Source organism: Pseudovirgaria hyperparasitica (genome assembly GCF_010093815.1).
Source record: "Pseudovirgaria hyperparasitica strain CBS 121739 unplaced genomic scaffold EJ05scaffold_1, whole genome shotgun sequence".
Taxonomy (NCBI): Eukaryota; Fungi; Ascomycota; class Dothideomycetes; order Acrospermales; family Acrospermaceae; genus Pseudovirgaria; species Pseudovirgaria hyperparasitica.
This window is the reverse complement of record NW_022985549.1, coordinates 2,840,882-2,867,770: the sequence shown is the minus strand read 5'-3', so window position 1 is coordinate 2,867,770 and position 26,889 is coordinate 2,840,882. Positions and strand designations below refer to the sequence as shown.

The window sequence follows — 26,889 nt, the reverse complement described above, 5'->3', positions numbered from 1 at the left end:
CAGGGGCCAGATCTCAAACTAGGTAGTGCGTTGTGAAGTGTTTGCACGTTGGGCGGAACAAGTGAACGCGAGAGAACATTCACACCACCACGTCACTCTAGCGCACAGACACACACGCTCTTCGTCGTCTTCTTCCTCCTACCCAAAGAACATTTTTCGTGTAATATATAAAGCCCCCAAGATTTACAATTCTCAGCCGCTTACAGTTAATCATCTACCGTGGTCGGGTGGTATCATGTCACGCTCAAATCTGCTCTTGCAACACTGGATTATTAATCCTGCTACCAGATCTTGGGTTCGATCCTCCCTAAGTCATGTATGAGTACATTTCTTTTGCAATTTCAGCCGACGGATGCCAAGACTTTTTGTCATTAGAACGAATCTTTGAACCTTGGTTGATTTGGTCAAGGGGGCCTGCAATATTCTGTTTTCTTACTGCGGCAAAATCTTGCTGTGTGTAGTCATAGGATATCCCCATTTCGACTGAGTTTTGCACTTTCAGTAACGTCTATTTTGCGTTTCGAGACTGAGACTTGTTGTTTCTGAGCAAGACAGCCATGTCCAGAGGTTTCTCAACAGCACCGACCGTAAGCGACGTCTTTCCGAGGCACGTGGACAAGGTACACTTAAAGACGGCCTTGAGGTTATCATTCGTTGGGTGTTATTTCTACGACCTACGATGTTGCTAAAAAGCAATCTGGGGTGGCTGACTAAACAATGCGGACGTACCGCGCATAGTGCGAGATGCAGCAAACTGCTTAAAAGTCGCTTGCGTTATTGCTTCTCATGATACTTGCCCAGAGCTGCGTAAAGGTGCACACATGGGCCTTGTGGATGATACCGGAGACCAGGAAACTACGCTACATGAACGACCCTGAAAGACTGCAGGTCGTACTAATAATCATAGCGTACAACATGATTCTTGTGGCACTACACAAACGCCCGGAGTTATTGATCATTCCAACGCATCCGTATGACGCCATGCTTGCTAACTTGATTGAAAACGCGATAAGGTCCGGTATACCGGAGGTTTGAAATTCACAAATGTACAGACGTACAGGACACAATGACCGATAACCAACGACCAACAAAGAATGGCGACTCAAGGTTGTACATTAGCTTTTATGCACGTCTTGCAGAACGCCGTGTAGGTGTAGCTGTTGTCTTCGTAGACTTCTCTGTCTTCGATGTCCTCGTGTTCCTCGCTGTCATCGCTTTACCATTTGGCAATGTTGCTGGCGAACTCTTCACCCCGTTAGACTTTTTCAACGCGGATGCTTTGCTCGCTCTCTTTACTGGCGGCGACGATGGCAGATCATAATCCTTTGTTTCATCGTCTGCCTCATCGTCTTTGTCGGGCTCGTCATCGGACTGGCCCATTATATCATCACTGTGGTCCCCATTCCCTTCGTATCCCTCCTCCTCCTCCTGTGGTTCTTCCGGTTCTACCTCTCCTCCTTCCTCTTCCGCTTCCTCTCCTCTCATCTCCTCATCTTCTTCCTCCGCTTCCTCGAGGTCACTCATAGTTGCATCTTCGTTCTTTCGTTTACATGAATCACTGGTATGCTGATCCCATTCTTCCATTTCCTCATCATCCTCATCGTCGCTATGTTCAATGTAACTCTTATTGGCAGTATGACGACCACTGCGGCGACGGTCGCTTGACGGGACCTCAGACACAGGTTTTTCATGCTTTTTCTTTGATTTGGGAGTCTTCACAGCCTTTCGAACAGGCAAGTTTTTTGTATTTGGGCCCAAGCTCGCTTTGGCGCGCTTTGTTTGGCGGTTGGTCTCACCGTCGCGATGCTCTGGTTTTCGCTGCTACGAGTTAGTATGACTGCTCAAGAATTACCCTACGTGAACACACCTTCTTGTTCTTCAGACAATCCCTCACTACGGCTTCGATCTCATCGATGACCTCTTCTGGAATGTACTGCGTGGTCGCAATCTCTTGCGCTTGCTCAGGACTAGGCAGAGCAGCAAACAAACCTCCCGGCATCTTTATCTTTCCTGGCCAGGTTTGCATAGAATAAGACTGGATGTCCTGGTAAGTTCGAATGGTAGCTTGTGCTAGATCTGACAGTATGTAAAGATTTTCGGTCTTCTCGATGTCAATAGCATCTTGTACGGCCTTAGTCCGTTGCGCCACATGATATATCAAGCCTAAGTTCTCCTGTGAAGCAACAGTCTTCAGATAAAACATTATATAGCGAACGAAGTCGAGTAGATCTGTCGGTTCCGTCGCGAAATCCGGGTGATGCGCAAGCAGACTGAGAAAACGAGAGAACAAAGCCTCCATGGTTGTATCTTTCTGTCGTTTGAAGGCAAGAGCGCGAGACCTAATCCAAGTTGTTACGGCCTTCTGCAATGCTTGATCTGGTTCGAAAGGAAGTAAGAAGAGTATGGTATAGAACCGACTGGGGAGCTTTTGCAGACCGAGATATTTCATCAACTTGTCGACAAAGCCCGCTCGCACACTTTTGCTTGGATCCTGGGCGACAAGAGAGAGTTGATTGAAGGCCTTCAGACTCAGGAGCGGATCTAGTCGTTTGATGCAGCTCAGCTTAAGAAGAAAATGGGCAGCAGTCAGTCGCATCCGACTCTTGGTAGCTTCAGAGAACGTAGGACTCTTCGTGAGTTCCCCGCCGTGTGACACCAATTGATTCAGGAACTTGTAGACTGGCGCTGAGATGTCCCTAGCTGTGCCGACATCCTCGACCGCTCGAACGCGATTGACCAGGAGCTTCAAGGCCCATATCTTGGCTGTACAATCTTCGTCTGCCTGATCAGTCCATGAAGAGTTCTCGTTATTGGGTATCGGCGCTTCTTTCAGGAGGACATGGTTGACGGCTACGTCAAACACGCCGTCGCTCTGATCTTCAATCTCTTTCGAAGCGACCAGAGCAAGCTGACTCAGGGCAGCGAGCATCGATAGGTAATGCTCAGATCCATACTCGAAGTCATCGACGCACTTACTCGCAACCTCACGTGCATGCATGGCTTTCTTGTCTGAAACAGCCATAAGGATCGTGACAGCATGTTTCGCGGCCTTCGCAGGTGTGCCGTAAAGCGCGTAGTTGATCATGCTCTGAAGAAACTTTCGGTCTTTCGGTAGCTCGTGGGCAAACTTCCGCGCAAACCCTGCACAAGCTTTGAGATCCTGTACAGCGCCTGTGCCGTTCTTCCTGGTGGCGGACGGAGCTTCACCTTCGAGAGTTTTGCATAAGTCTTTGACATGGGCCTTGAAGATGTCAGGGTGCTTTTCCGAGATCTGCTTGAGGACTTCGTGAGCGATGTCGCCAAGGTTCTTCTCATTTGTCCTAGAGAACTGAATGATCGCAGGCAAATGACTTCGATTATAGATAAGACTGCTTGATTGGTAGACGAGGGGCAGCAAATGGTCCAAGACATACGGATCCTTGCCATCTTGAATTTTCTTTGTAAGCTCTTTCTACAAGTTGTTAGTCGAGTATAGTTACATTGATGACTTAGCCTTACGATAGATCGGTATACTTTGCGATAGTCACTTTCAGCGGCCATCGCAAAGCGGATCAGCGCATAGCTCCGTCGGTCGTGGATTTTAGCGAATTTCCACAAGGCCTCGGAAGCTTTCTGTGTCTCAGGTAAAGATTTTGAGAACCACTCAATCAACCGTCCAAGCACCGTTTTGGTCTCTTTCTCGTTTTTGTCCATCACACCACCCTGGAGGGGTAGTTAGTCCGTGGCTTCATATGAGCACAGGCTCTTCTTACATTGTATGCTTCGCAAGTGCTTAAAAACTTTTCCATGAACTTGGCCATTTGGCCTTGCTGCCCCTGACGGGCGATCATGATGGTCTTAGCTTTGTCCTCAAGGTCTCTCATCAAAATCAATACACGCTCCACCCTAATTTTGTCAAGGTCTGCTTCAGTCAACTCATCAGTAGCCTTGTTTGAGCGTTGGGACTGTGATGTTTGAGTGGATGCCTTTGCCTTGATTGGCGGGTAGCCTAATGGCAAAAGCGATTCATGCAAGACTCGATTGACGAGAGTGTTGATCTCAGGGTCATTGATGTATAATGCGTCGAAAATGCGAGAGGGTATGGGCCCGAAGAGTTCTACCATCTGCTCTTGCCCTTCACTAATCGCGCCAGAAGCAACACCCCATATTTTTGCAAGAAGTTTGGTAGCTTCTACACGTACGATTGGTTTTGGATCTTTCGTTCGCGTGCTCAAGCTATGTAGGATTGAGTTCTCCGTAGATATACCACCCAGGTTGCCGAGCTTATGGACGATGTCCCAGAAGTTGAAATTCTCAATAGCTTTGACCACAGCCAGTCTGACTCTCTCGTCGGTGTCGACCAGAAGATCAGAGAAGAAAGCGAGCAGCCTCTTGACTTCTTCCGACTCTAATCCAACGCCCCCAGCAGATGTCATTAGTATCCTCCCCAAGCCTGTTGCGACAGCGGCTCTTACAACGGGCGACTTGTCTTTACGTCTTGACAGAAAGCTGTTGTAAATAGAGGCATGCTTCAACGGGAATGAAAGCAGGGATACGGGTGTGGTCAAGAAGTTGTAGCTCTTAGGACTATCAGCTATCAAACCCTGAGACGGATATGCATTAGGATTTAGACTGGTAGCAGGTGGAGGGCCTGCAGCTCCGATCCCCGAAACCATATCTCCTATAGTCTCTGTCACTATAAGACGTATATCAGTGTCTTCTGTGCCGATCTCTGCATCAAGTTGAGGGATGATTGAATCGAGAATATTTGGAGTCGATCTCCACAGCTCCCTCAGCATGCGATGTGCTTTACTGATTTCTTTCATGTCCTCATCTGAGCGAGCCTGCATGAGACTATCGTCAGCCCTAGATGGACTGCTCGCGGTTTTATGGGATTTGGTATGCGTTGTTCTGAACGAAGCAGTGTTGGACGCATCGGCAATGATCTGGCTGAAATATGTCGTGATATACTTCGACATTTTGTCGACAGAGTTGTTGCAGACATTCTTCGCCATGTTATATGCTGCAGGAGCCTCTTTGAGCGCTGCAGTGGATTGGGCTTCGTCGGCGACTTCTGACTTCTTTACTTTCAGATTTGAGAATCCAGTCAACCGAGGGTCCGCTCTGAGGAACTGGGCCAGGATTACGTCGATAGCTCCAGTCGGCAAGTCGTCTGTTTCATCTGCCAAAACACTGAGAATGATGGTCATATGATGCTCTACGTTTTTGCTTAAATCTTCACCGCTTATCGCTTTCGACGGTCCTGACAACACGTCGAAGCAAGCGGTGAACATTTGTGTGAGTAATTGCTCTGTTCCTCGGATATCAGCGAGTATGACGACGCTCTTGACCTCTGCCAACGAACGAAGGACATATTTGTGCTGGGAATCGTATGGATTCGAGGGATCAGCAAGAGCAGGGATGATCGTGACTACAAACAGCTCGAATATGCTCTGTCTTGTGTTAATATAATTCAATACTCGATCCGGCCTAATGGCTTACTTTTAGTTCCCTGTCGTTGTATGGTGCATTTGGGGCACAAAGCCTGAAGATGTCCGCCAAAGCGCATGCCGTCCATGCTCTTATGCCGCGATCTTTGTGTCCTAGCAGATTTGGGGTCGCAAGCTCTTTCGATACCGCACGCAAAGAGTCTGTGTCGACTTCATCTTGCTCCATGTCCCTCATCTCTGTGCACAGCTCTTGCAGGCGACGCAGAAGGTCTGCGACTGGTATGGCTCTGCCAGCTTTCCAGGTCAATGTCTTATTGAATTGAAGTACTTGTGTGCCTCCTCCCTCGTAATCTTCTCCTTCTTCTTCATTCTGCTCTTCATGGTCTTCTTCAGGACTCTCAACACTCTCATCAACGGAGTCTTCCTCTTCCTGCTCTTCTATTACATTCGCCTTGCGAGTGCGCGTCCGCGTTCTAGCCATGTTAGCGTAGCGCGCGCAGCGCGTTGGCAGGTTGAATTCGTGAGTATCAGATCTGTTTTGTTTATTTCCACGCTTTCGTCGTACGATGGTAGTTGAAATTAATGTGTGGATTCTGCAAATGATTCAAGGAGAGCCACGAATCGTGAGGCCCGCGCGATGCTTCTAGTTCCATTCACGCGTGTTCGCCTCTAGCCGCTCACGCAGCTTGAGTTTGACTTATCTGGACTAGCCTAAGGCACAGACCGACCTCGATCACTGTCTGCCCTGTCGCTGAATCGCTATCATCGTTTCGAACAACACATCGCGACAAGAATCACATGTCTACTGGGATCGAATATGTGGTAATAAGTAGCATGATGAATTTCAATTTGATTATCCGGTCCCCAACGAAGTTATGTCCAGCCGCACCGAAGTCTTTCAAAGGGTACCTAATTCTCGAGGCTTCTGCATGTTCCATATACTCACATTCAGAACAGCTGAAGCCACTGTGTATCCAGCTAAGCCAACATGCACTTGCTCTAGCTGGCAAAAGTACAGATATCAAAGCTCTCATCTCGTCTCTCGAGTACTTACTTCAGGAGCTGAATGCCGTGCGGAATGGTGCCGGTGACATTGATGCAAAGCTTGCGGAATATGTTTTCTTTCCTCTTTCCCACGTACTCAAAGCGAGTCGCATTATTCCAGGGCGTGCCCTCGAGCTTACTTTGGAATGCTTACATATTTTACTCGTTACTGGATGGGAACGCAACATCCCAAAGGACTTAGGGATACAGCTTCTTATTCTACTCAGCTTTTTAGGGGATACCTCAAATACCACGGCTAAACTTCACGCCAGTTCTGAAGAGCTGCAGACGGTTGCTCTAAAATCTCTGGCAGCTTTGCTTGGAAGTTTTTCTCGATCTCCAAACGCCAAGGATTCATTAATAGCAACCGAGAACATCCTCAGCATTGGAAACTGCATGTCGCTGTCGCTTGATGCTATAGTTGTGGGTCGATCAAGCGATATTCAACTCGCTGCCGCTCAAGCTGTTCTCAACTTCCTAACAGCGGTGGAACAGCAAGACGTTCTAGCAAACTTCTTACCTGGGATAATATCGTCGCTTTCAAGAGTCCTGTCATCGACCGTACAGACGAAACGATCTTTCAAAGTACTTCAATCTTGCCTGGAGAGCCTTGCGAACATTCTTTTACTTGTATTCAGTGACGTTCATACTGCCAATCTACCTCAAAAATCATCAGATGGTCGAGGTTCTATACTGACCCCAGCTTGGCTCAGCGCATCGGCTGGCCAGATTAAGCAAGCGCTTTCGAATATAATCACTGTACGACAGCATGAACGTCGAGAGGTTCGTGATGGTCTAGCTCGACTCTGTATCATCGTATTGGAAGACTGTCGCAAGTCTTTGGAAGGATGCTCTACGATGATGATGGACACTTTAGTGTCACTGATAGATCCAGAAACGAATAATGTCGCCGGGGCTTACTTGCAAAGATTGATTGGATCTCACCCTGAAGCTGCGGAGCATCTTAAAACGGTTGTCCATGGTTGGGTTGTATCTTTGCCTCGCTTGATGTCTTCGCAAAACGATAGGTCAAAGCGTGATGTACTACAGAGAATATCTGCCGGTTTCAAGCTACTCCATCAAGAAGCAATTACTGTCGCCACCTTTGACAGCTCATTGGCTTCAAGTCTCAGAGACAGCGTAACTGTTCTCGTCCGCGGTCAATCGAGAACGTTTCAGGAAAGTAACCCAGACTTCCCGGAACTCATTGGCCAAGTCACAACGACGACAACCTTAAGCGGATCTGTAGCACAGTTCAGACCCGTTCTCGGTAGGGTTGGAGAACAGATACAAGGAATGTTGGAACTCAGACAGCTCCTAGCCCAGATCGGACGATCCGATCCATCCCTGGGCTTGACCTTCAACTTATTGGAGACAGCACATAACGCACAAGGTGAGGTGAAGTTAGCAAGTTTTTGGCTAGCAAAGGTCTTGATCGACACAATATTTTCCACACCGCCGGAGATATCAGATCTTCTCGAGTTCGATGATGATGTTCCTCCTGCACTAATAGAAGCGAGAGAAAACATATATGCTTTGGCGGTGTCCATTGTTACCGAGTCTATCGGTGAAACGGATATGGACTGGAGATTGAGAGCACTAGCACTTGAGACGATCGCATCACAAGCAAATGACCAGGGTCCAGCCTACAGGCCTGAACTCATCGACACATTATATCCTATCCTACATCTAATGGGATCTTCCAATGATAGATTACGCCATCACGCATTGACGTGCATGAACATTGTCGCGAGGGCTTGTCAATATAACCAAGCAAGCGATATGATAGTTCAAAATGTGGATTACCTCGTGAACGCCGTTGGCTTAAGTCTCAACTCGTTCGAACTATCACCGGAAGCGCCGCAAGTTCTACTTATGATGGTGCGCCTATCGGGACCATCTTTACTGCCGTACCTTGAAGATCTCGTTTCATCAATGTTCTCGGCACTGGAATCGTTTCATGGATATCCTCGGCTCGTGGAACTGCTCTTCAGTGTGTTCAGAGCGATGTCGGAGGAAGGGGTCAAGACTCAGGCTCTGAGCATCGATGGAAGCTGTAAGAAGGCATCTTCAGGGATACAATATAACCCACCTACGACATTAGACATCGTTGAGACCATGCGAGATCTGTGCGACCACTTGACAAGATCACGTGAAGACGAAGAGAAGCCAGAGCCCTTTCCCCAAGGAGCCTGGAAAAATGACAAGGAAAATGACGAGACTGGAATCGACGAACAGGGGGAACAGAATCCCAGTTTGCAGAATGAGGACGCGCAACCACCCGTCCCGAAATCATACAACTTGCTTCTGAAGATTGCTAAACTTACGCAACATTATCTTCCATCTTCATCTCCGAGCCTAAGAGTTTCTCTACTTTCTCTTCTACGAACGACATTTCCTGCCCTCGCAGCTCACGAGAACTCATTCCTTCCTCTAATAAACACGTTATGGCCAGTCCTGGTTCCACGATTACTGGATCCCGAGGCCTTCATAGTTGCCAGTACCTTGGATGTGATAGGATTGATGTGTCTTCACGGGGGTAATTTCATGAAAAGCCGCATTGACGATGTGTGGCCATCATTAATGAGCTTGGATCCACGGAAAGAGATCGCCAAAAACCGATCGCTGAGGTCGAAGGCAGGCGACTCAGACCGCGATATCCAACAGCTTCTCGGCAATGTTGCAAGAGATGAGGCAAGTAAGATTGTGACGACTGAGCTTGATTCTACGCTACGGCTAGGCTACGTTGATTCCCCATCTCGGATGATCTGGAAGTCTTACGTGGATTTACTGATATCAATCGTTGGCAACGTGGCTATCGACGATGAGAAGTACGACGAAGCGCTCGACCTCATGCAGCCTTTACTGCATGCCAAGAGAGACATTCGAGATGTTTTCGAAAGTCGAAATCCTGATGCTGTCTGGTTACGATTACACTATGCGCAAAATCCCAGCTCAGACACCTATCAATCCGTCGTGCGATGACTGCTGACCGGCTATTTCGCGTCAAGATTCTCGAGTCTCGACGACGTTGTTCTCACATTTAAATACAAATAAACATTCGCCAGTTTTGCTGATGCAGCTATCAGAGTAATAAAGGTTTAAATCTACTTTCAGGCTCCTGGTGGCAAAGCCATCCTTCCGGTGTTCCGAAATTCAACTCGCTCGCTGCTGATAATCTTACACTTCAAGGGCCAGCTGAAATCAAGTACCGAACTCGTTCATGTCTATCACGACACTTCTGTTCGCCATTGTCTAGAAACTTGTGTTACACACCTTTGATGCAGGTGGTGCAGTCGGGTGTCGTTGTTGAACGTGATCAGTTGATGTAAGAAGCTTAAACAATGTCTTTTGCACAAGTTGCAACAGGCTGATAAGAACTCAATTCATGCAGTTTCGCCCCTTTAGATTTGAAGTCTGTCAGTTGGTCGGGCAGGAAAGACGATCACTTTCGGCATAGACCACTTGGCACCGACTCAGTAGTACATTGACACATCTTCGCCTCATGTCTCCCACAAAGTCCCATAATCAACTATTTCGAACTGCGCTAGAGCCTCACAGACTACAAGCATTGGGTCTGCTGGGTCATATCGCTTGCGTACCTGACAATCTTATTTGTTGGTAGTGAACGCCCCGGGGTGCACAATCTGTCATCTTGGGGAATACTTAGTGCTCGTACGTGCTTCACGGGGAAATTCAGCGAGTCGTCAATCAGGTTCTCAACTGGTCTGCGGAGGCACATCTGTGGAAGGCTCGATCACTTGGGAACCATATCAAAAGGACCGGGCTGGTATTTCAACTGGACACTAGCTTTGGGCGTAGTACGCAAGTAAAGATCCCATATAACATACTTTACGTCCAGTATGACTACATATCCAAATCGCCGAGTGATACCAGGTGCAGTACATTCAACGTATAGAATATCTGCTTATATGTTAGCCTTGACATAGTGACGCCACTTGAACACATCTCGCTCCTAAGACTAAGAGATAAATTTCCTGTCGACCGCCACTTTTTGTGTTAGTATCTTCCCCGCCAATAAACATCAATCCATTCTTTCACAGCTACCGAGCATATACTCAGGTAAGTGAGCACTGTTTTCTGGCATATGTTAGAAATCTGCCTGCTGATAATGAGTAGGTTGTCCCAGCCCCCCCCCCCCCCCCTCCCCCTCACCTTCCCCAAGCTCGCAGACCTTACAGTATTCCCTACCGAGGGCCAGGGAGCGATTACACGTTCTTGTTGTTGAAATGGCAGTGGGAACTGATACCGCTCCTTTCTGTTCCAGGACTAGAAATATTCGACGTCAATACACGTGGAAGCTGGGTAAGAAGTGTTTGGAGAGGTCGACAACAAACACCTGATGACGATGTTGACGTCCACTGTACTACGCACGCTACGCCTCAATGATTTTAGACTGTCTGTACCAGAGACGACCACTGGATCTCGTATTTACGTCATTGTCCGTACTCACTCGGTTTGAAATCCAGGCGACGGATAAGGTCCCATGGTCATTCGTCGATGAACAAGACCACTCTGCAGCAGTACAGCTGATGGACACTCAGGCTGCGAAACATGCGATCACAAATCGCTTGTTCCTTCTTGCATACAAACTATGAATTATAAGCGATGAGGGTACAAGCGCATGTGAAATGCACTTAGAGAGCAGCATAGCCATCAATGAGCTTTGGATCACCGATGGAGCTTGATGGTGACGTAGGCCTTGCGCACCATAGTGCTCTCGTCAATGACTCTGAAGTCGCGAAGCTGTTCTCGTTATTATTGGCATCTGACGTACCTGCAAATATGATATCTTATATGGGCGGGACAGTCCATAGCGTATTACCTGCTACCTATGCAGCATTCCACTGATGACGGCAGGGCCCGGGACGCTTCAAGATCACTATTCCTAATACGGATATAGGGAGCTGAGGCCACTCACTCACTTTTTCTCTCTTCACTTACCTCCATCCCTCAGACAACCCCGACCGCCCAAATCGCTGCGCCTTGCTTCCATCCAGTCATGTCACCCTATGTGACAGCCGGTCAGCAATGGACGTGCAGAAACGGACACGTCCGTACTTGTGAAGGAACCCCAGACGTTGACGCCTCCGGCCCTCTCACACGCCAAAGTCTTCCGCAAGGCCGAAACACGCAGCCACGCCCTCTCGCCACTCCATAGTGCACACCATAGGTATTCAGGGACGAGAAGCAATGGTTGACGGCCACCATCAGGCCCAATGAGTCAGCCTGCCAGCTCAACCTCTACCGCAGAGTGAATCGCTTCTGTTCTTGGCTCTCTATTCCTGCATTCTCAACGCCGGCTCACTTGCACCAACGTGTATCTCGATGTATCACCTCGCAAACACGGGGCATACCAGGTGCAGCCATGGCTCATCTACACCAGTGTGCTACTCAACGTATGGTGTACAGTGTGATCCAGTCTACTGGCTATCAACGGCACATACAGCTGATCTTCTGCTGCTGATAATACACCCGGTTGTGCATCTCGCAGTTGGCCCCCAAGGTCAGTTCTCGAAGGTCAGGCTCCAATGAACTTCGCCAGGCCTTTGGCAAGACATGGGCATTGACTCTATCCATCGTCATTACCAGCACTTGTCGCTCTTCGTAGTTTGTACTTTCTTACCTTTGTGCCTTTGTGTCCGTTAGGTAAAGCAGGGGCGTGCGTGTCTTGGCGCATATTTGCATGCCCTGAATGGCTTACCGGTAAGTGTTTGCACACCCTACCAGCATGGCATCAAAATCATCTGACAAGGTAGGGGTGCATAGCACGCAAAGTTTCTTTGTTACCTCTTTCCCGCTCCCGATGTGGCTTACATTCTTCATTCTTCTTCAATCATACGTGAACACGTTCCGTCGTTGGTCCTGCTTGCACCTATACCTGACTTTCGCCTTCTCGCCTCAGGCTCAACTCAACGCCTCATTCGTCCTTTCTTCTCTTGCTGTTTAGGCAGAATCTCGCACTGGAACGCTGCGCCCTACTAGCTGTGACCGCGCGACTTTCAACTACCAAATTCACACTTCGGTCGACGCGTGCGAGCGCACACGTCCTGGGATCAGGTTGTAGTAACCATGTTGGACGGCAAAGGAGGTATGACAAGATGAACGATTCCGCCTAGCGCCAACCAGGACCGATGTTCACTATCGTGCGGACATTACTTCTGCGCGCACTCCAACCAGGCGAAGCAAGACCCAGCCACTGCCCTAAAGTTCGCAGGAGCTCGAGAACTTGTTAGACTGAGGCTCTCACCGCGACAGCACCCCTGCCGGTCACGGCAACAGGGCGAAGCTGGAGATCTTGGTCTACTCTGATGGCCGATCCTTTACTACTTGAATGGGACGACATGGGGATTATAATATAAAAGCAACCTCGACCTTCCCCGCCCATTCTTGTTCCTCATAGACAGTCATCGGCTTTAGCAGACATCACGAGCGTTTTCGCTGAGCCTCCGTTCCATCTATATCTTCCAAGACAATTTCTCTTGATAGCAGTCATTTGCTTGATCGGTCCGAGTCAACTTGTCTCGAGGCACAAGCAACAGTTCAGTACCCGAACAATATACTCTATTGTAAGTATGTTGTCTGTACCTATCGTCGACAACTTCTAACTAACACAAGCAGCAAGACGAATACCGTTCTACTTCATGGCACGCTCTGCAAGCGCCAAGCCTATCGCTAGCCCTGACAGGTCTCCAAAGACCACATCTCCTAGCCCTAGCCCCTCGAGAACATCCTTCATGGCTAGCAGCAAATTAAGTTCTCGAAGAATTCGCGCTCGGCTAGACCCGAAGGAACCTGAGACCTCCTATGACGGACCATAAGTCCGACAAGAGCTTATGATTTCTGTGGAGTGGAGTCACTTGATGGCGTGAGCTGTACTTATGTATGTTTTCTTGGATCTTAGGTCTTGGAGCTTGGATTTTCTGTCACTTCTTTCGTATGTTGCATGACAGGTGTGTTATCAAAGCTCGCTCTTACTGCCGCCATCCTTACTGAAGCTTTGTCCGCGGGTGGTTTCTTTCTTAGTTACCGTGGTCTCTTATTCCCTTTGTCGATGTTCGTTGGAAAGTCCGCCTTAAACTAGCAAACAAATTAAAAAAAGCATACACATCATGAAAGCCACCGGCACTGCGATGTCGTCGTCATAATAAGCTCTGTTAGCCCAAGCCCTACCATGCGGACTAATCCGCATGATAACTTATTCCCAGCGTATAATAAGCCCCAAACGTAGCCCGAGTCCCGGTCCAATCAAGCTGATCCAGTAGATGCATCTATCGTGCCAATCTGCCCACAGCTAGTGTAGTAATGAGGGGTTCGCAAATCAGCCTGATTGTGTCGTGGTAGCACAGCACCGTACCTATAGCACGGCATAAACTAGTCGACTTAGGCACGCTATCGATCGCAGATGCCTAGTTGAACTTGTGATATGATATAACGTCCCAAGCAGTGCGCCGAAAAAAACATATGAGATGGTGCTATAGGTATACGTTCGCGACCGCACCGGCAATCTCTCTTTCATTATTCTCTGCACTATCTACCTCGACTTCAGGTCTGATATTACGCGCAATGTGTATAGACATACCGTTGCAGATCCTTCTATACATACATGCGCGCGGCCATGCACGCATCCAAGCGTCACTATCGGCACACAGCACAGCCTCTTTGGTTGCACAAATGCCGTTACATGAGCTTGTGCTCATTGACCTCATATCTTGGCTCATCCCTGTTCTTGGGTATAGAAGTTAGTAGCGAGGTGGGCTGAGGCTCGTCGGCAGTGAGGTCATTGTGTACTTGTCTGCGGTAGGTGCAAGGCCTGCCCTGCTGCTTCCTGCCTTGACTCGGTGATTGGTTGAGAGGAGCTTGCTCGCTTGTTGACATGGTCCTGGAATGGTGATAGGATGGAAATATGGTAGGGCTGTTCTGAGAAGATGAGCTGTGTTAGTCATATATAGACTCCGATAATGGATCTGACTATCCGCCCGAGCTCGGCCGAGTCTCCATGTAAGGAGTCAAACAGATACCCATGTGTATATGATATGTTTTGTTGTTAAGAGACTACAATCCTCACAACGCCCAACTCAGCGCAACGCACCATATGTAGTCATCCACAAACGCACTACTCAGAGCACTTCTCCGTCCGCGCTCCTCGCTGGCGCTTTAGTAATGATCTAACGACAGCCGCACCCACCACGCAAGCACACACCTTGCCGTACATATTCCATGCATGACTGAAGATCGCGTTTTTAGCTTCCGGATCGACAGATTGCATTGAGCACGTTTTCAGCGGGATTGGTCGTGGGTGCGCGAAAAACGTGTTCTGGGTGTGTCATGGGTATCTACTAGACGTGCATGTGCAAGGATGGAGAACTATGAAAAAGGGCGGTGACGTGTGTGCATGGATTGGGCGTCGGGGATGCCGCATTGGACGGCGATGCAGATGCAGATGCAGATGTAGTCAGTGAAAAGTGGGTCTTGTGCAGTGCGGGTTAATTATAGAGTTTGTTGTTGTACTTCCCCGTCTTGAATAAAGGGATGAGGCTACCGTTATTGGTTTAGCCGACGAGGGGCAGCAATGACTCTCTGGACTCGGATATTGTTTGTGTTTACTAGCTCTACTTATACTTAGATCTTGATGGTTTCGAAAGGGCTTTTGAGTGTATTTTCATGCTTTTAGTGCTTAGTTCATTCAAGACATCTTTTGATACAACTTCACATAAGTTTATACCATTCAATACTGGAACTGGGCTACTTCTGCTGAAACTTCATATTAGGTGGGAGCGAATGTACCTGAATCGGTTGATGGCAGGTCTAGACTGTTTGTTAATAGTCCTCAGCCTCAAGCCACATCGGACTGTTTAAGCAGGTTGACACACTGGGTCAGCCACAACGACTTATGCAAGATGACAGAGAAAGGATAGGGATGATAAACAAACATATATATTTTTCAGAATTCTCGATATAGAGATCCTATTTCCAGTAGTACAGTATCAATTGCTTGTTCTCGCAAACAGACATAACATACAGCATTGTCTCTCTGGCACGGTACAGGATGGCCGTCCCCTTCAAGGCGAGCATATCGCAGACTGCAACCCACATCCTCAAATCCGTCCTCACCCCTCCCCTCTCATACCACCTCCGCACATTCTGGCTCTTCTCATACAGCGATTTCAAGACAATCATCATCCCCAGCACCATCTTCGGCATAACGAACGGCCTCGCCGCCTCCTCATACAACCTGCAACCCCTGATCCAACTTCCCACCTCGCTCTTCATCCTCCTTCGAACCCCCATCGTACTCTTCTGGGTCTGGCTCAACTATATAGCCTTCGCAATCAACAACCAATCATCTGATTCCTCCATTGCCGAAGACGCAGTCAACAAGCCATGGCGCCCCTTACCTAGCAAGCGCCTCACACAAACAGCCGCGAAGGGACTCATGTGGGCATGCTATACCCTCGCGCTTCTGGGTAGCCGCTTCATGCTCGGTGGCGCGAGCCAGGCGCTCGGACTCGTTGTATTGGGCGCATGGTACAACAACTTTGACGGCGCAAATGCGGATCCGCTGATTCGGAACCTGATTAATGCAGGGGGCTATGTGTGCTTTACTTCAGGCGCGCTCGAGGTTGCGATTGGGGGCGCGAGAAGTGCAGAGGGTGGGGCGGGTTGTCTGGGTTTGTGGCTTATGGTTGTTGCGGGGGTTATTGCGACGACAATTCAGACGGCGGATATGTACGACCAGGAAGGCGATGCATTGAGGGGGCGGAAGACGATGCCGTTGGTAGTTGGTGATTGGTATGCGCGATGGACGATTGCAGTGCCAATGGGTGTCTGGGGGTTTGTGTGTCCGATGTTTTGGGGGGTGGGTTGGTTTGGTGTGTGCATGAGTGGTTCGTTGGCTTGGTCTGTGGCGCTGAGGACGTTGCTACTGAGGAATGTGAGGGATGATAAGGTGACGTTTTTGATTTGGAACGTCTGGATGTCGGTTGTTTTCGTGTTGCCCCTATTTGCTTATTAGATTTGACTTCGGTTTAGATTATTATAGAAGTGCTAGAATATAGAGCGAGCCTTTTCATTGTCGCCTCAATGATATTTCAGACGATACCGAACACCGTGCTTGATCTTTGCCAAATTAGTATTCATGCAGCCGAGATATCGGGGCATGGTTTCAACGTCTCATGTGTCAATCTAGTCCTTCCATTCTAGATCCTTGTCTTTCAGGAAATCTTGATTCTGCGTCGTTGGTCTCGTGGGTATCGGTCTTGCCATCAACGTCGATTAATAATAGTCTTTCTCACCTGGTAGTTAATCAGTCTGTGGTATGTTATCAAAAAATGTGTACACGTTCTGTGAGTGTATAATAGGTCTTTCAGCAGCTGCCTAGGTAGTGCTGTTATATTCGAGCTTTATTGTCCGCGAAAACTCTTATAACTCGCTGAGCAATTGCCGCGACTGTTGCATGGTGGTGTCCGGAGTTCGTGAGAACGCCAGCGTTCCGGATCGAGTTCGAGAGACTGGAATTTTATTTTCGGTGACTATAGACGCAGCTGCATCGTGATGTGACATCGTTCAAGGATTCAACCTACGGCTCGAAGTGTAATATGAGCAGTCAAGAGTCTGAGCACTGGAAATGGGGGTGTCAGTAATACCACATGATCGCGATCCCCTATCGCCGTATAGTGAACCTGTATTCTGATTATATAACCATGTTCAAGAAAGTTGGTTTCGCTTGGTCTGTGTAGATATATGATACATTCTTCATACATATATAGACATATACGTACCACTAATGTAAGTTCGATCGTTCTTCATAAGTGCACCTAGCGAAACCGCTCGAATAACGCTTCTTCTTGCAACCGCTTTTCGACCTTAGCTGCCACTTCTGGGCCCCAAAGGTCCTCTGGTGACTTGTCACCCTTCAGAACTTCCTTTTCATGCTTCACAACTTCCTCTTTGGTCATACATACAAGATCGCGAAGTTTCAGTGGGGAAACCTTTTGTCCCGCGATTGATGTATCAACAAAACCTTTGGGTGGTGCGTTCCATCTTGAAAGAGCCAGTCTCGTAGACAGACCTGACACTACACTTCGGCCATTGTAGACTTCTTCTACTAGATAGCCAACATCGTCCGGTGTCATCGGTATTCGAAGGTTTGTCGGTTCGATATCTTGTGCTTTCGCAACGCGAGATTCTAGCCCTTGTAGAGCTCCCATGATGCCATCATACATGCCTTCGCGATTCTTTGACGGCATATACTCGTGCGGATAACCGGTAATTTCAAGCATGACGTGGTTTGCGACACAGAGGCCAAAGATAGCTGGCATTGTTCCCAGGACAGGTAAGATTCGCACGCGGAAATCCGGAAGCACACCCAGCTCGCTAACACTTCCTTTTGAGAACTCGTCTTCGGCCAGAGGCATCAGCTGTGCTTTCCCTGGGCCTGACTTTTCGGTGGAGAATACAACATTGATACCGTCCTTGACACCTTTGGCTCTTAGGCGTCTCCTAGTTGATTTCGACAGTGGATCGTCTGTGCTGGCCGAGATGTCCCCAATCAAGATACGCGTTGGGTCGGACTTACAGCCGGCACCCATCGAGCTAATGACCTTGATATTGTTTTCGAAACAGTAGTTTAAGAGCGCGACTTTGCTACCGATGTTGTCAATAGCATCAACCACGAAATCCGGCTTCTGTCCGTTCAGATCACCCAGTTGCCGTCCGGCACTATCCTCGCCGAACAACTCATTTCGACAATCGAAGTGCACCCAAGGTGTGATCTGTTCCAGTCGACGACGAATACAATGAACTTTCGGAGTGCCCACATCGGCGAGAGTGGCGACAGCATGGCGATTTAGGGATGATAGTGTTACTTGATCAAAATCTATCAAGCGCATCTTCGAGACGCCGGACCGTGCGAGTGAGGCTGCACAATGTGATCCTACTCCACCTAGTCCAACGATAACGATGAAGCACGAGCGTAGCTTTGCTAGTCCTTCATCTTTCAGAAAGACACGGTTACGTGCAAGCTGCTCCAATATGAGATCTGTAAAGATATTTAGCCATTATCTCCCACGCCACGTCTGTGTCCTTACCGTCATCCCAGTCACCCTGCCTCGCCCTGACTGCCATAGCCATGCCTCGTTCATCTTCTTTGCTTGGTGCAAACACATCGGCTGCAGCTCCATATTCAGTGAGCTGGAATAGGGTCAGATTTAGCCAATGAGATCTGGAAAGGCCTTCTTACGCGCGTAGCTTTGTGATTGCTACTAAGCTCTGGTATAGAGGCCTTTATATCTTCTACTCTGTAGCGTCGCTTCGCCTCTTGTAATCCAACGATTGCAAAACCAACAACACAGCCAGATGCAACAGCTGTGACTATTAGCTGAGCTGTATGGTTAGACGTGGCTCGTGTAAACCATGACGCCATGATGTGATAGGGTTCTGTTCGACAGGCGCTTATGTCGAATATATGCTAAAGATTCATCTTCTAAGTGCACCTAAAGGAAAGAAAAAATGGAGATTGAGAGTCGCCCAACTTATACCCCCTTCTGATTGGATTAGGATAGCTTGTATCTGTGAGTTCCTTCAAATTGAACGCGTGCAAATAAAATCAAGCGCAGTATGCGAAGGTTTGATCCTGACATCATATCACTCATCACGCTAATCTGGACTCCTCACGCCCCTCGCGCGCGACGTCAAGTTAGCGATATGCATGGCAGCCATTCGAGATTTGACAACGAACAACTGGTAGGTTCTTATCCTCTTGACTTTGCGATGTCGGCGCTGATGTACTACAGTCCTCCTCATGATGGAAATTAAAGAGAGCACTGAGCGTTAGACGGGTTCCGCGGCTCCTTTCGAGGTGTCTGTAGAGCTTGTGGCGCGTTGCGGACTTCGAACAGAGATCCGAGGGACAGCTTTGGCGATAAGCGACAGTTTGTTCAAGCATTTACTATGCGAGGCAGTACCCTCTCCGCTACTCCAGCCAAAGAATCTTCGATCCCCCGGGTAACATGCGTTGACGATACCCTTCTGCTTGAGATGCTTCGTTTCTATGCCACGCGCTAGTGACCTAGATCGCTGATAGCTAAATAGTAGTTTTCAATCGGAGCGTGCGGGCGCGATCAGGTCCATGGTTGTCTAGAGTGGTGAGGAAGGCGGGTTATGCTCCAAGTAGTGGGTGTAGGATTTGCTTCGGCTCCTCCGGTCCAATGATGAAACACAAAAGCCAAAGTTGAGACAGCCTATCAAGTCCTTTTAGGGCGAGACGGTGGTTGTCAGTGGTAAAACACGAGAGCTTAACTGAGGACATTGGAGGGCTATCAAATGGGGATCTATAACTGAGCAACCTTTTCTAAATTCTTCTAATGGCTATGTACATACATACAATTATGTCGTCTTCTAATATTGTACATATCGGTACGTGATTTACTGTCCTGATTCCTTCGCAATGCCATCTATCGTACATATTTATGTCCACGGTCCGACTCTGAACGCTTTACAACCTATACGAAGCCGCTGTTTCCGGCTGCTTGATCTCTTTGCAATCTACCGACATATACCTTGCTGACAGCATTCCATGCGGCCATGTATTTTTCTATGCATTGTGACATGCAGGTCTCTTCATTTTTTGATAGTGATGTTGACGGCTTGGGGACGCAGCGCTCGAAACAATGATCATTGAGTTTCTGTTGCACACTATTAGTTCATGATTTGGGAGGTTCGGGATAATTGGTCTGCTCACTTCGACGAGCGACCTCGCGTTTGTCACAGCAGCTTCTTGCTGGATCTGGCGCATGACGGCAGTCTTTGGGTCGGAGGAGTCCATTTTGAGAGTTGGCGATGAACGAGACTTGACGAGTGCGATTTATGTGTGTAGATTTCAAGGTCCCTCGTGTTATTGATTGTAGTTGGACGTGATATGGCAAATGTTAAGCTTGTAGTGAAGCTCGAGCTGTAAATTTCAACGATGATGCTGGAACCTGACCAGCAACGCGCGCCAAGCCGAACGCCCACGCCCACCACCGAACCCTGATCACCATTGTAAAGGACAGCTTGACGTTGCGGGCAAGAGTTTCATTTGACGACTTCCTCCCTGGCACTACAACGCCACAGTTCCTACCTTCTTTATCATTGAGTGATCGCCCACGGTCCTCATCTTCTCTGCGTCTTCGACTTTCTCTTTTGTTTCATTTTCATTTTGAACCTTGGGTGCTGCGTCGGCTTGGACCCTGAGCACACGATGATGGTCCCACGACTTTGGACCAATTTTGCGCTGATTGCGAGCGCCTTTATTGGAGTTGATGCTGCTGGAAGCTCAAGTGGATATTCAGACCGCGAGGATATCAAGGCTATTTCAGTAAGACAGAGTAGTCGGCTGATGCGAACCTAGCTAACCTACTCCAGTTGCGCACACATAGTCTCGAAGCAGTATGTTTAGGAGCCCCTAATATTCACTGCACTCAAATTCAGCCGTGTCATATCCTCACCCCTTTTCTAAGTAATACTGACGTATCATATGACAGCCATACCTCGACCAAGACCTGCAAAGCCGATGGTGGGATTTTGGTGGTGACACCGTGATACGGACAGATAAATATATTCGGCTCACGTCTGAGAGAAGTTCAAGAGCAGGATGGCTTTTTTCGCGAGTCCCTCTAACTGCGACTAACTGGGAGGTATGGCTTCATAATCCGGAGACGACCACATCGCAGCTCACATGGCGTCCAGATCACAGTCGAATTTAAGATCCACGGCGGAGGCAATCTTTATGGAGATGGCATGGCCATGTGGCTTACGAGACAGCGAGCCCAAGGCGGCAAAGTATTTGGATCAGCGGACAAATTTGAGGGAATAGGCATCCTCTTCGACACCTATAAGAACAACCGTCCAGGAACAGTATTTCCCTACGTCATGGCCATGAGAGGTGATGGTAACACTGAATACGATAAGGATAATGATGGCAAATCAAATGAGCTGGCAGGATGCTCGGTAAGCCCTTTCAATCAAATTCTTATCAATGGACCCATGAATTAACACAATGTCAGGCGAGAGGTCTTCGCAACAACCAAAATATGGCTACGAAAGCTCGTCTCACATATTTCGCAGACCAGTCGCTCCGTCTAGATCTACAATACAAGAAAGAAGATGAATGGACGCAATGTTTCGACATCAAAGATGTCAAAGTTCCACCGGTAGCATACCTAGGTTTCTCTGCCGAAACTGGTGAGTTGGCCGACAACCACGACATCGTCAACATATGGACCAAGAATTTGTATCAGCCGCCTGGATCAAACGCAGCCACTAATGCCGGAAGCGGTAAAAATAAGGGAAGTAAATACAGTAAACAGAACAAGCAGGGAGGTAGCTGGACGTGGTTCTTTCTGAAATTTGTGATCTTTGGGCTTGTTGTTACAGGAGCTTATGTTGGATTCACGGCGTACAGGTCTCACCAAAGGAATTCAAGATTCTGATCACCTAGGGGAAAGTGATTATCATGGGGGATATAAAATTTGTTACTGTACTGAGGACCAAAGATATCCGATGCTCCTCTATGGTCTGCGACCTATCATGCAGTCGGAAACCTGCAGACGATTGCAAATCTCATATCAGACCCTCTGCTGCTCGATATTTACATCTAGTCCTCATCCCAGTTTGGGTTTGGGCCTGGGGGTTTCGGACCACCAGCTTGCCTGGCCACAATGATCTGATCTACACTCAATACCGTCCTCGCCGCCTCTGTAGCAAGCTTGATCGCCCAGCTCTTGCTGACCATTAAATCCAGGATGCCCTCCTCACGCGCATCTAGGACACCTGTGCCATCCTCATTCTCAATATCAATACCTGCTGTCCATACGCTCTTGCCTCCTTTTTGTGCTGCATGTGCTGTGTACAACCGCGAGAGCACCTCAGTTGCATCGAGACCCGCCGACTCGGCCAGTGTGCGCGGAATCACCTCAAATGCTTCACCATACTTCTTGATGGAGTATTGCGTCAGCCCACTAGTTTTCTCGCCAAACGCCGTAATGCGCTCTACCAGCTGCATCTCAGCAGCTCCGGCGCCGGGTACGAGTCGAGGATCGCGCGTGATAGCCTTTACGACGTTGACACCATCGTCGACAGCGCGCTCAACGTCATCTAGGTGGTTCTGTGTTGCACCACGTAGGACTAGTGTTGCGGTGCGTGTCTGCTCGTTCTCCTGGCGGAACACGGTGACACGGTCGCCGCCGATCTCGAGAGTTTCGACGATATCTACAGAGCCCATCTCATCCGGCATCGGAGCACCGAGGCGGGCGAGCGGTGATGCGCCAACGACGCGGCAGAGGCGACGCAGCTCAAACTTGGAGAGAACTTTAATGACGAGGATGTTGAAGCGGTTAAGGTAGTGCATAGCGAGCTCGCCGACGGTAGTACCAGCGACGACGACACGGAGGCCTGAATCGTAGAGCTCCTTGATGATGGCTTCCATTTGAGCCTCTTCACCGGCGGTGAAATCTAGCATTTCTTTTGCGTTCTTGAGGAGCACGGTACCCTTGGTTTCAGTTTGTGAGATATCGATGGGACACGAGTATACGCCGACTTTGGCTTTCTGAGCTTTTTTGATGCTGCCGTCCGGCTCACGAGGGAAGACCATGCCTTTGACCACTTTCGACTGCTCAAGGCTCCCGCCCATGATCTTAACAACGCGGATGTTGTCGACGTTGAAGTTGTAAGGATTCTTGGGGAGCACGGCTAGTACAGCTTCGGCAACCATGTCAGCGAGGAAGTCTTCGCTGCCGCTCTGCTTCGAGGCGATGACGGTCCGGATCGCTTTCGCCAGCTCCTCTTGGTCCCGTATGTCCTCAACCTTGTCCAGCTCGAGCGACTCTAAAATCTTCAAAGCTTCGTTCTGTGCCCGCTCATACCCCTGTACGATATCACTTGTCTTTAGACCCATTCGCAGCAGCTCTTCTGCCTTCTTTAACAGCTCGCCTGCTAGCACAATCACCATGTTTGTTGCGTCGCCCATCTCTGCCTCTTGTTGCTGTGATGCCATAACTATCAGCTTTGCGGCTGGGTGCACGACATCCAACTCCCTCAGAATTGTGGCAGCATCTGAAGTGAGGATCATTTTCGACAGATGGTTGATGACAATTTTATTCCGGCCGTACGGTCCTAGTGAAGTCTGAACGGTCGAAGCAATCGTCCGACAGGCATCGATATTGCGAATGACAGCGCCATCTTCGGCGTCGTAGCTGTGTTTTGGTTAGCTATGAATTCAATGTTCAGCCGAATGAGGGGAAGACTTACTTCTGATAGCCTTGCTTGAAGAGCCCTGCATTAGGAGCGTTTGGTATTGACAGTGACATGTTTGTGTTCAAAGAGGTGTTTGGTGCGGGGAGCGTAGTGGACTGAAGCTCTGCGTCTACCTAAAGCGGTTCATAGTTCTTGAATTTTTCCATGTCCGACGCGTTCGCGAAACCTTGGCGCAGTGATGCCTAAGGCATGATGGAAACTCCAAGCAACAAGCCTCAGCCTCAGCATGCGATCTATCTTGTCACTGTATAATATTATTCATTGGGCACGTCTGGTATACTCAGTAAACCTTGTGACAGAGCAGCGACGACTCCGATGTCACCACCCAGGTCTCCTGAAGGCCTTTCATATCAATGCCTTATCCAGATGCGAGTTCGCAACGTATTATACGTTTTAGCAAGCGTATAAGATTCTCAGGTTTTCGCCCAAACAAAGTGAAGATGTACCATCTTGTAGGAGCAGAAATAGAGGGAAGCAATTGGTTCTTGCTTGAGACGTATGGGACGAGGATCCCCTTGGCAAACCTCCGAGCAAGACTTTCTCAGCGTCTGGTCTCCCATTATTAGGCTTGAGTCAATACATGCCAGTTTTCGAGTATTGCTTAGGCGTGGTTTTAAGGCACACCGCGACAAACTTGAACGATGAAGCGAAGTATTGACTCCCATGTTGCATCCAATACCACGCGAACGGAGGATGCAACAAGTCAATAACACCTAGGTATATTCCTACCCGGAAAGAGCCAGTGAAAGATGATATTTTTGCGCTCCTATGAACCACGATATTACCCCTCAAAACTGTTGAGTAGGCAATCCTCAGCCATTGCTGGGGAACAACACCTTCCTTTACACTGGGACAGACAAAATCGCACTGTGCACAAACAATTAAGAGCAGCACTAGCATTTCTTGTCTAACATACCAGCTACTAAGCTCCTAATCTTTTGATACCTTTTACTTAGCATCCTGTAGACAGCCTTCCATTGATGAGTCGAGTCACCAATGACATGAAGATATATGTATTCGATACTATTCCGCGCCGCACTTCTGATCTGTTACTCTTTTATTTGGACGTTTATTCCGCTACACTCTATGATTGGATATGCCCGAAAACTTTATCACGCCTACGATCGATACGCCCTCCGTACTAGTTTTATTAAGATTGCTCAGCGGTAGAAGTACTGGTTTGCACTCTGTATGCACGATGTGGGGCCTCAAACTCTTCAGAGTTCCCTACGCAAACCTGACCCCCTATACATCTTATCCCCGCTCAAGATCAGTATCATTCTCAGGAAGCTCAAGTATCCCACAAGCAGAATTCTCCGCATACAAAGAGAGGCAAGTCAAGGTATAAGGAGCGGCATCTGGTCATCTGGTCGGAGGCCGCCATTCATTCTTCTAGCATAGACAACTCAACTTCGAGGTTGTCCAACTCCATCTGCACATATTGCTTCTGCTCTGACCATATTACTTTATTTCTCCCTTCAGCGATGTTGAACCTCCACACCATCCGAGATATTATTAGACGCAGTTCGGCCATGGCGAGATTTTTACCGATACACATCCACGATCCGACTGAGAATGCACTTACAGTCTCACGATCGTCTGATAAAAATGGAGAATTCTCAGTCTTGATCTCAGCAAGCCAGCGCTCCGGTTTGAACGCATCAGCGTTGTGGAACTTCAAAGGGTTTCGAAATGCTGACCACTGGTGTACGCCAACTTGAGTCTATCACGTGAAAATATCAGCTAGGACTACACAAGGTAGTAACAAGAATACTTACACCTCCAGGTAGCCAAATACCACAGACAGTATCACCGCCAGGGGGTACAACATGTGAGAGTGCTCCTCCAACAGGAGGAGCTAATCTCAGAGACTCCTCAATGACAGCGTTGAGATAAGGTAAATTAGCGAGCTTCGAGAACGTCATCTCAGAAGTGTTCTTGAATCGTGCTCTTAGCTCTTTGCGTAATGTGAGCATAGCCTCAGGGCTCTTCATCAAGTAGCTGGTTGCTCCGCAAAGTACAGTGGTGCATGTGCTACTACCAGCATTAACTAGCACATAGAAGTTACTTTCCAGCTCTGCCATACTAATGCCACTCTCATCTCGGGCGCCTCCGAAGCCTTTCAAGTAAGGACTTATTGTGCTCATAAAATCCCTTTGTGGAGTATCTGAATTGAGTCTTTCGCGGACTTTCCTAACCGCCCATTGATAGTTTTTCTCTTGGGCATCGTACACATGACGGGGAATACAACGGTGTACAATGTTTGCAAGGAGAGGATAGAAGCGTATTGTAGCCATAAGCGACCCGTACTTGAAATAGGTTGCAATCTGTTTGATCCAAGGATGATAATTGCTGTTTTTCAGGCACCCAAAGGCTTCTCGATCACCGAAACAAAGCTCTCCAATGATATCGAATGTTGTAAACGAGTACCAGTCTACCATATTGACCATGGCTGTCATGGTTGGTGACTCTTCGACTTTTGCACAAAGAGTATTTATCAGTAGATTGACGTGAGCTTGTACCAGCGATTCTTCGTCGTTGAGGGCTCGGTCGCTGAAGCAATGCGAAATCATCTTCCTGTGTTTCTCATGGCCATCCCAAGAGGGAACGCTCACAATAGACTCTGCGCGCCCTGCCATCTCTCCCCACCAGATCGGGTTCTTGAGGAAGGGTTGATGACCGGGCCGTCGGCAGTATATATCTTTCCATGCTTCGCCACTTGCAAATGATACCTCATCTGGCGCGATTCTCACAACATCTCCATATCTGCCGACCAACATTAGTTCATAAGAGAAAGATCCTCGGCAGTCCTACTCACTTCTTGTGCATGTCGAATACGTCGTATACAAGTCGCCCTCTCCATAAGGACAGTATGAAAGGTAGTCTGGAGACGCTCCAGAGAGGCGGACCTGGCAGGCGAGCGAGGGGACTTGAGTACCAATTGTACCTGATGCAATGACATAGATACTAGTTATATTAGTTATACTGGAATGAAAATTTGGCGAGCTCTTCACCAGAATTAGAGCACATAGAGCTACAACAAGTATAGAAGGGGTAGGCATCATGATCAGAGGGCCGGCATTTGGCGTATCGTTCATCTAAT

General features: G+C 48.4%; 8 protein-coding genes across 8 annotated transcripts; 3 read left to right on the top strand and 5 right to left on the bottom strand.

Moving 5' to 3' along the window:
- Nucleotides 1–699: 699 nt before the first annotated feature.
- On the bottom strand, nt 700–6,081 carry EJ05DRAFT_534747 (sister chromatid cohesion and DNA repair protein). Its single transcript, XM_033749206.1, has 5 exons — nt 5,482–6,081; nt 3,753–5,432; nt 3,499–3,702; nt 1,868–3,451; nt 700–1,818 (listed from the first exon to the last, which is right to left on the bottom strand). Exons 1-5 carry the CDS (start codon nt 5,908–5,910, stop codon nt 1,123–1,125), a joined length of 4,593 nt encoding a protein of 1,530 aa, XP_033605843.1. The 5' UTR covers nt 5,911–6,081; the 3' UTR covers nt 700–1,122.
- Nucleotides 6,082–6,304: 223 nt separating this feature from the next.
- EJ05DRAFT_496223 (ARM repeat-containing protein) lies at nt 6,305–9,458 on the top strand (the record flags this gene model as incomplete). The annotated part of the gene is made up of 2 exons (XM_033746356.1): nt 6,305–6,334; nt 6,387–9,458. 2 exons carry the CDS (start codon nt 6,305–6,307, stop codon nt 9,456–9,458), a joined length of 3,102 nt encoding a protein of 1,033 aa, XP_033605842.1.
- Nucleotides 9,459–15,478: 6,020 nt separating this feature from the next.
- EJ05DRAFT_472300 (uncharacterized protein) lies at nt 15,479–16,578 on the top strand. The gene has a single exon (XM_033743154.1). The coding sequence runs from the start codon at nt 15,544–15,546 to the stop codon at nt 16,507–16,509; it is 966 nt and encodes a 321-aa protein (XP_033605841.1). The 5' UTR covers nt 15,479–15,543; the 3' UTR covers nt 16,510–16,578.
- Nucleotides 16,579–17,110: 532 nt separating this feature from the next.
- On the bottom strand, nt 17,111–19,060 carry EJ05DRAFT_472298 (uncharacterized protein). Its single transcript, XM_033743153.1, has 3 exons — nt 18,736–19,060; nt 18,584–18,686; nt 17,111–18,534 (listed from the first exon to the last, which is right to left on the bottom strand). Exons 1-3 carry the CDS (start codon nt 18,916–18,918, stop codon nt 17,312–17,314), a joined length of 1,509 nt encoding a protein of 502 aa, XP_033605840.1. The 5' UTR covers nt 18,919–19,060; the 3' UTR covers nt 17,111–17,311.
- A 771-nt stretch (nt 19,061–19,831) lies between these two features.
- Nucleotides 19,832–20,479, bottom strand: EJ05DRAFT_447791 (uncharacterized protein). Its single transcript, XM_033742287.1, has 2 exons — nt 20,236–20,479; nt 19,832–20,179 (listed from the first exon to the last, which is right to left on the bottom strand). The coding sequence occupies exons 1-2, from the start codon at nt 20,317–20,319 to the stop codon at nt 19,997–19,999; spliced, it is 267 nt and encodes an 88-aa protein (XP_033605839.1). The 5' UTR covers nt 20,320–20,479; the 3' UTR covers nt 19,832–19,996.
- A 537-nt stretch (nt 20,480–21,016) lies between these two features.
- On the top strand, nt 21,017–21,964 carry EJ05DRAFT_433118 (uncharacterized protein; the record flags this gene model as incomplete). Its single annotated transcript, XM_033741594.1, has 3 exons — nt 21,017–21,169; nt 21,222–21,482; nt 21,539–21,964. Coding segments are annotated over 3 exons (840 nt in total), but the record flags the coding sequence as incomplete, so codon positions are not given.
- EJ05DRAFT_447785 (T-complex protein 1) lies at nt 21,824–23,918 on the bottom strand. Its single transcript, XM_033742286.1, has 2 exons — nt 23,781–23,918; nt 21,824–23,725 (listed from the first exon to the last, which is right to left on the bottom strand). The coding sequence occupies exons 1-2, from the start codon at nt 23,837–23,839 to the stop codon at nt 22,129–22,131; spliced, it is 1,656 nt and encodes a 551-aa protein (XP_033605837.1). The 5' UTR covers nt 23,840–23,918; the 3' UTR covers nt 21,824–22,128.
- A 1,252-nt stretch (nt 23,919–25,170) lies between these two features.
- On the bottom strand, nt 25,171–26,851 carry EJ05DRAFT_491285 (cytochrome P450; the record flags this gene model as incomplete). The annotated part of the gene is made up of 4 exons (XM_033745967.1): nt 25,171–25,509; nt 25,565–26,552; nt 26,605–26,753; nt 26,801–26,851. The coding sequence occupies 4 exons, from the start codon at nt 26,849–26,851 to the stop codon at nt 25,171–25,173; spliced, it is 1,527 nt and encodes a 508-aa protein (XP_033605836.1).
- Nucleotides 26,852–26,889: the final 38 nt, after the last annotated feature.

Bases quoted from the DNA above. Each gene is read 5' to 3' on its own strand.
- EJ05DRAFT_472300 (XM_033743154.1), top strand. From the start codon at position 15,544: ATGGCCGTCCCCTTCAAGGCGAGCATATCGCAGACTGCAACCCACATC.
- EJ05DRAFT_472298 (XM_033743153.1), bottom strand. From the start codon at position 18,918: ATGGCGTCATGGTTTACACGAGCCACGTCTAACCATACAGCTCAGCTA. The intron at 18,687-18,735 runs GTAAGAAGGCCT...ACCCTATTCCAG, and splicing joins GCAATCACAAAGCTACGCGC to CTCACTGAATATGGAGCTGC. The intron at 18,535-18,583 runs GTAAGGACACAG...ATATCTTTACAG, and splicing joins GCAGGGTGACTGGGATGACG to ATCTCATATTGGAGCAGCTT.
- EJ05DRAFT_447785 (XM_033742286.1), bottom strand. From the start codon at position 23,839: ATGTCACTGTCAATACCAAACGCTCCTAATGCAGGGCTCTTCAAGCAA. The intron at 23,726-23,780 runs GTAAGTCTTCCC...ACCAAAACACAG, and splicing joins TTCAAGCAAGGCTATCAGAA to CTACGACGCCGAAGATGGCG.
- EJ05DRAFT_447791 (XM_033742287.1), bottom strand. From the start codon at position 20,319: ATGGACTCCTCCGACCCAAAGACTGCCGTCATGCGCCAGATCCAGCAA. The intron at 20,180-20,235 runs GTGAGCAGACCA...AGTGTGCAACAG, and splicing joins ACGCGAGGTCGCTCGTCGAA to AAACTCAATGATCATTGTTT.
- EJ05DRAFT_534747 (XM_033749206.1), bottom strand. From the start codon at position 5,910: ATGGCTAGAACGCGGACGCGCACTCGCAAGGCGAATGTAATAGAAGAG. The intron at 5,433-5,481 runs GTAAGCCATTAG...AACACAAGACAG, and splicing joins ACAACGACAGGGAACTAAAA to AGCATATTCGAGCTGTTTGT. The intron at 3,703-3,752 runs GTAAGAAGAGCC...CTACCCCTCCAG, and splicing joins GCACTTGCGAAGCATACAAT to GGTGGTGTGATGGACAAAAA.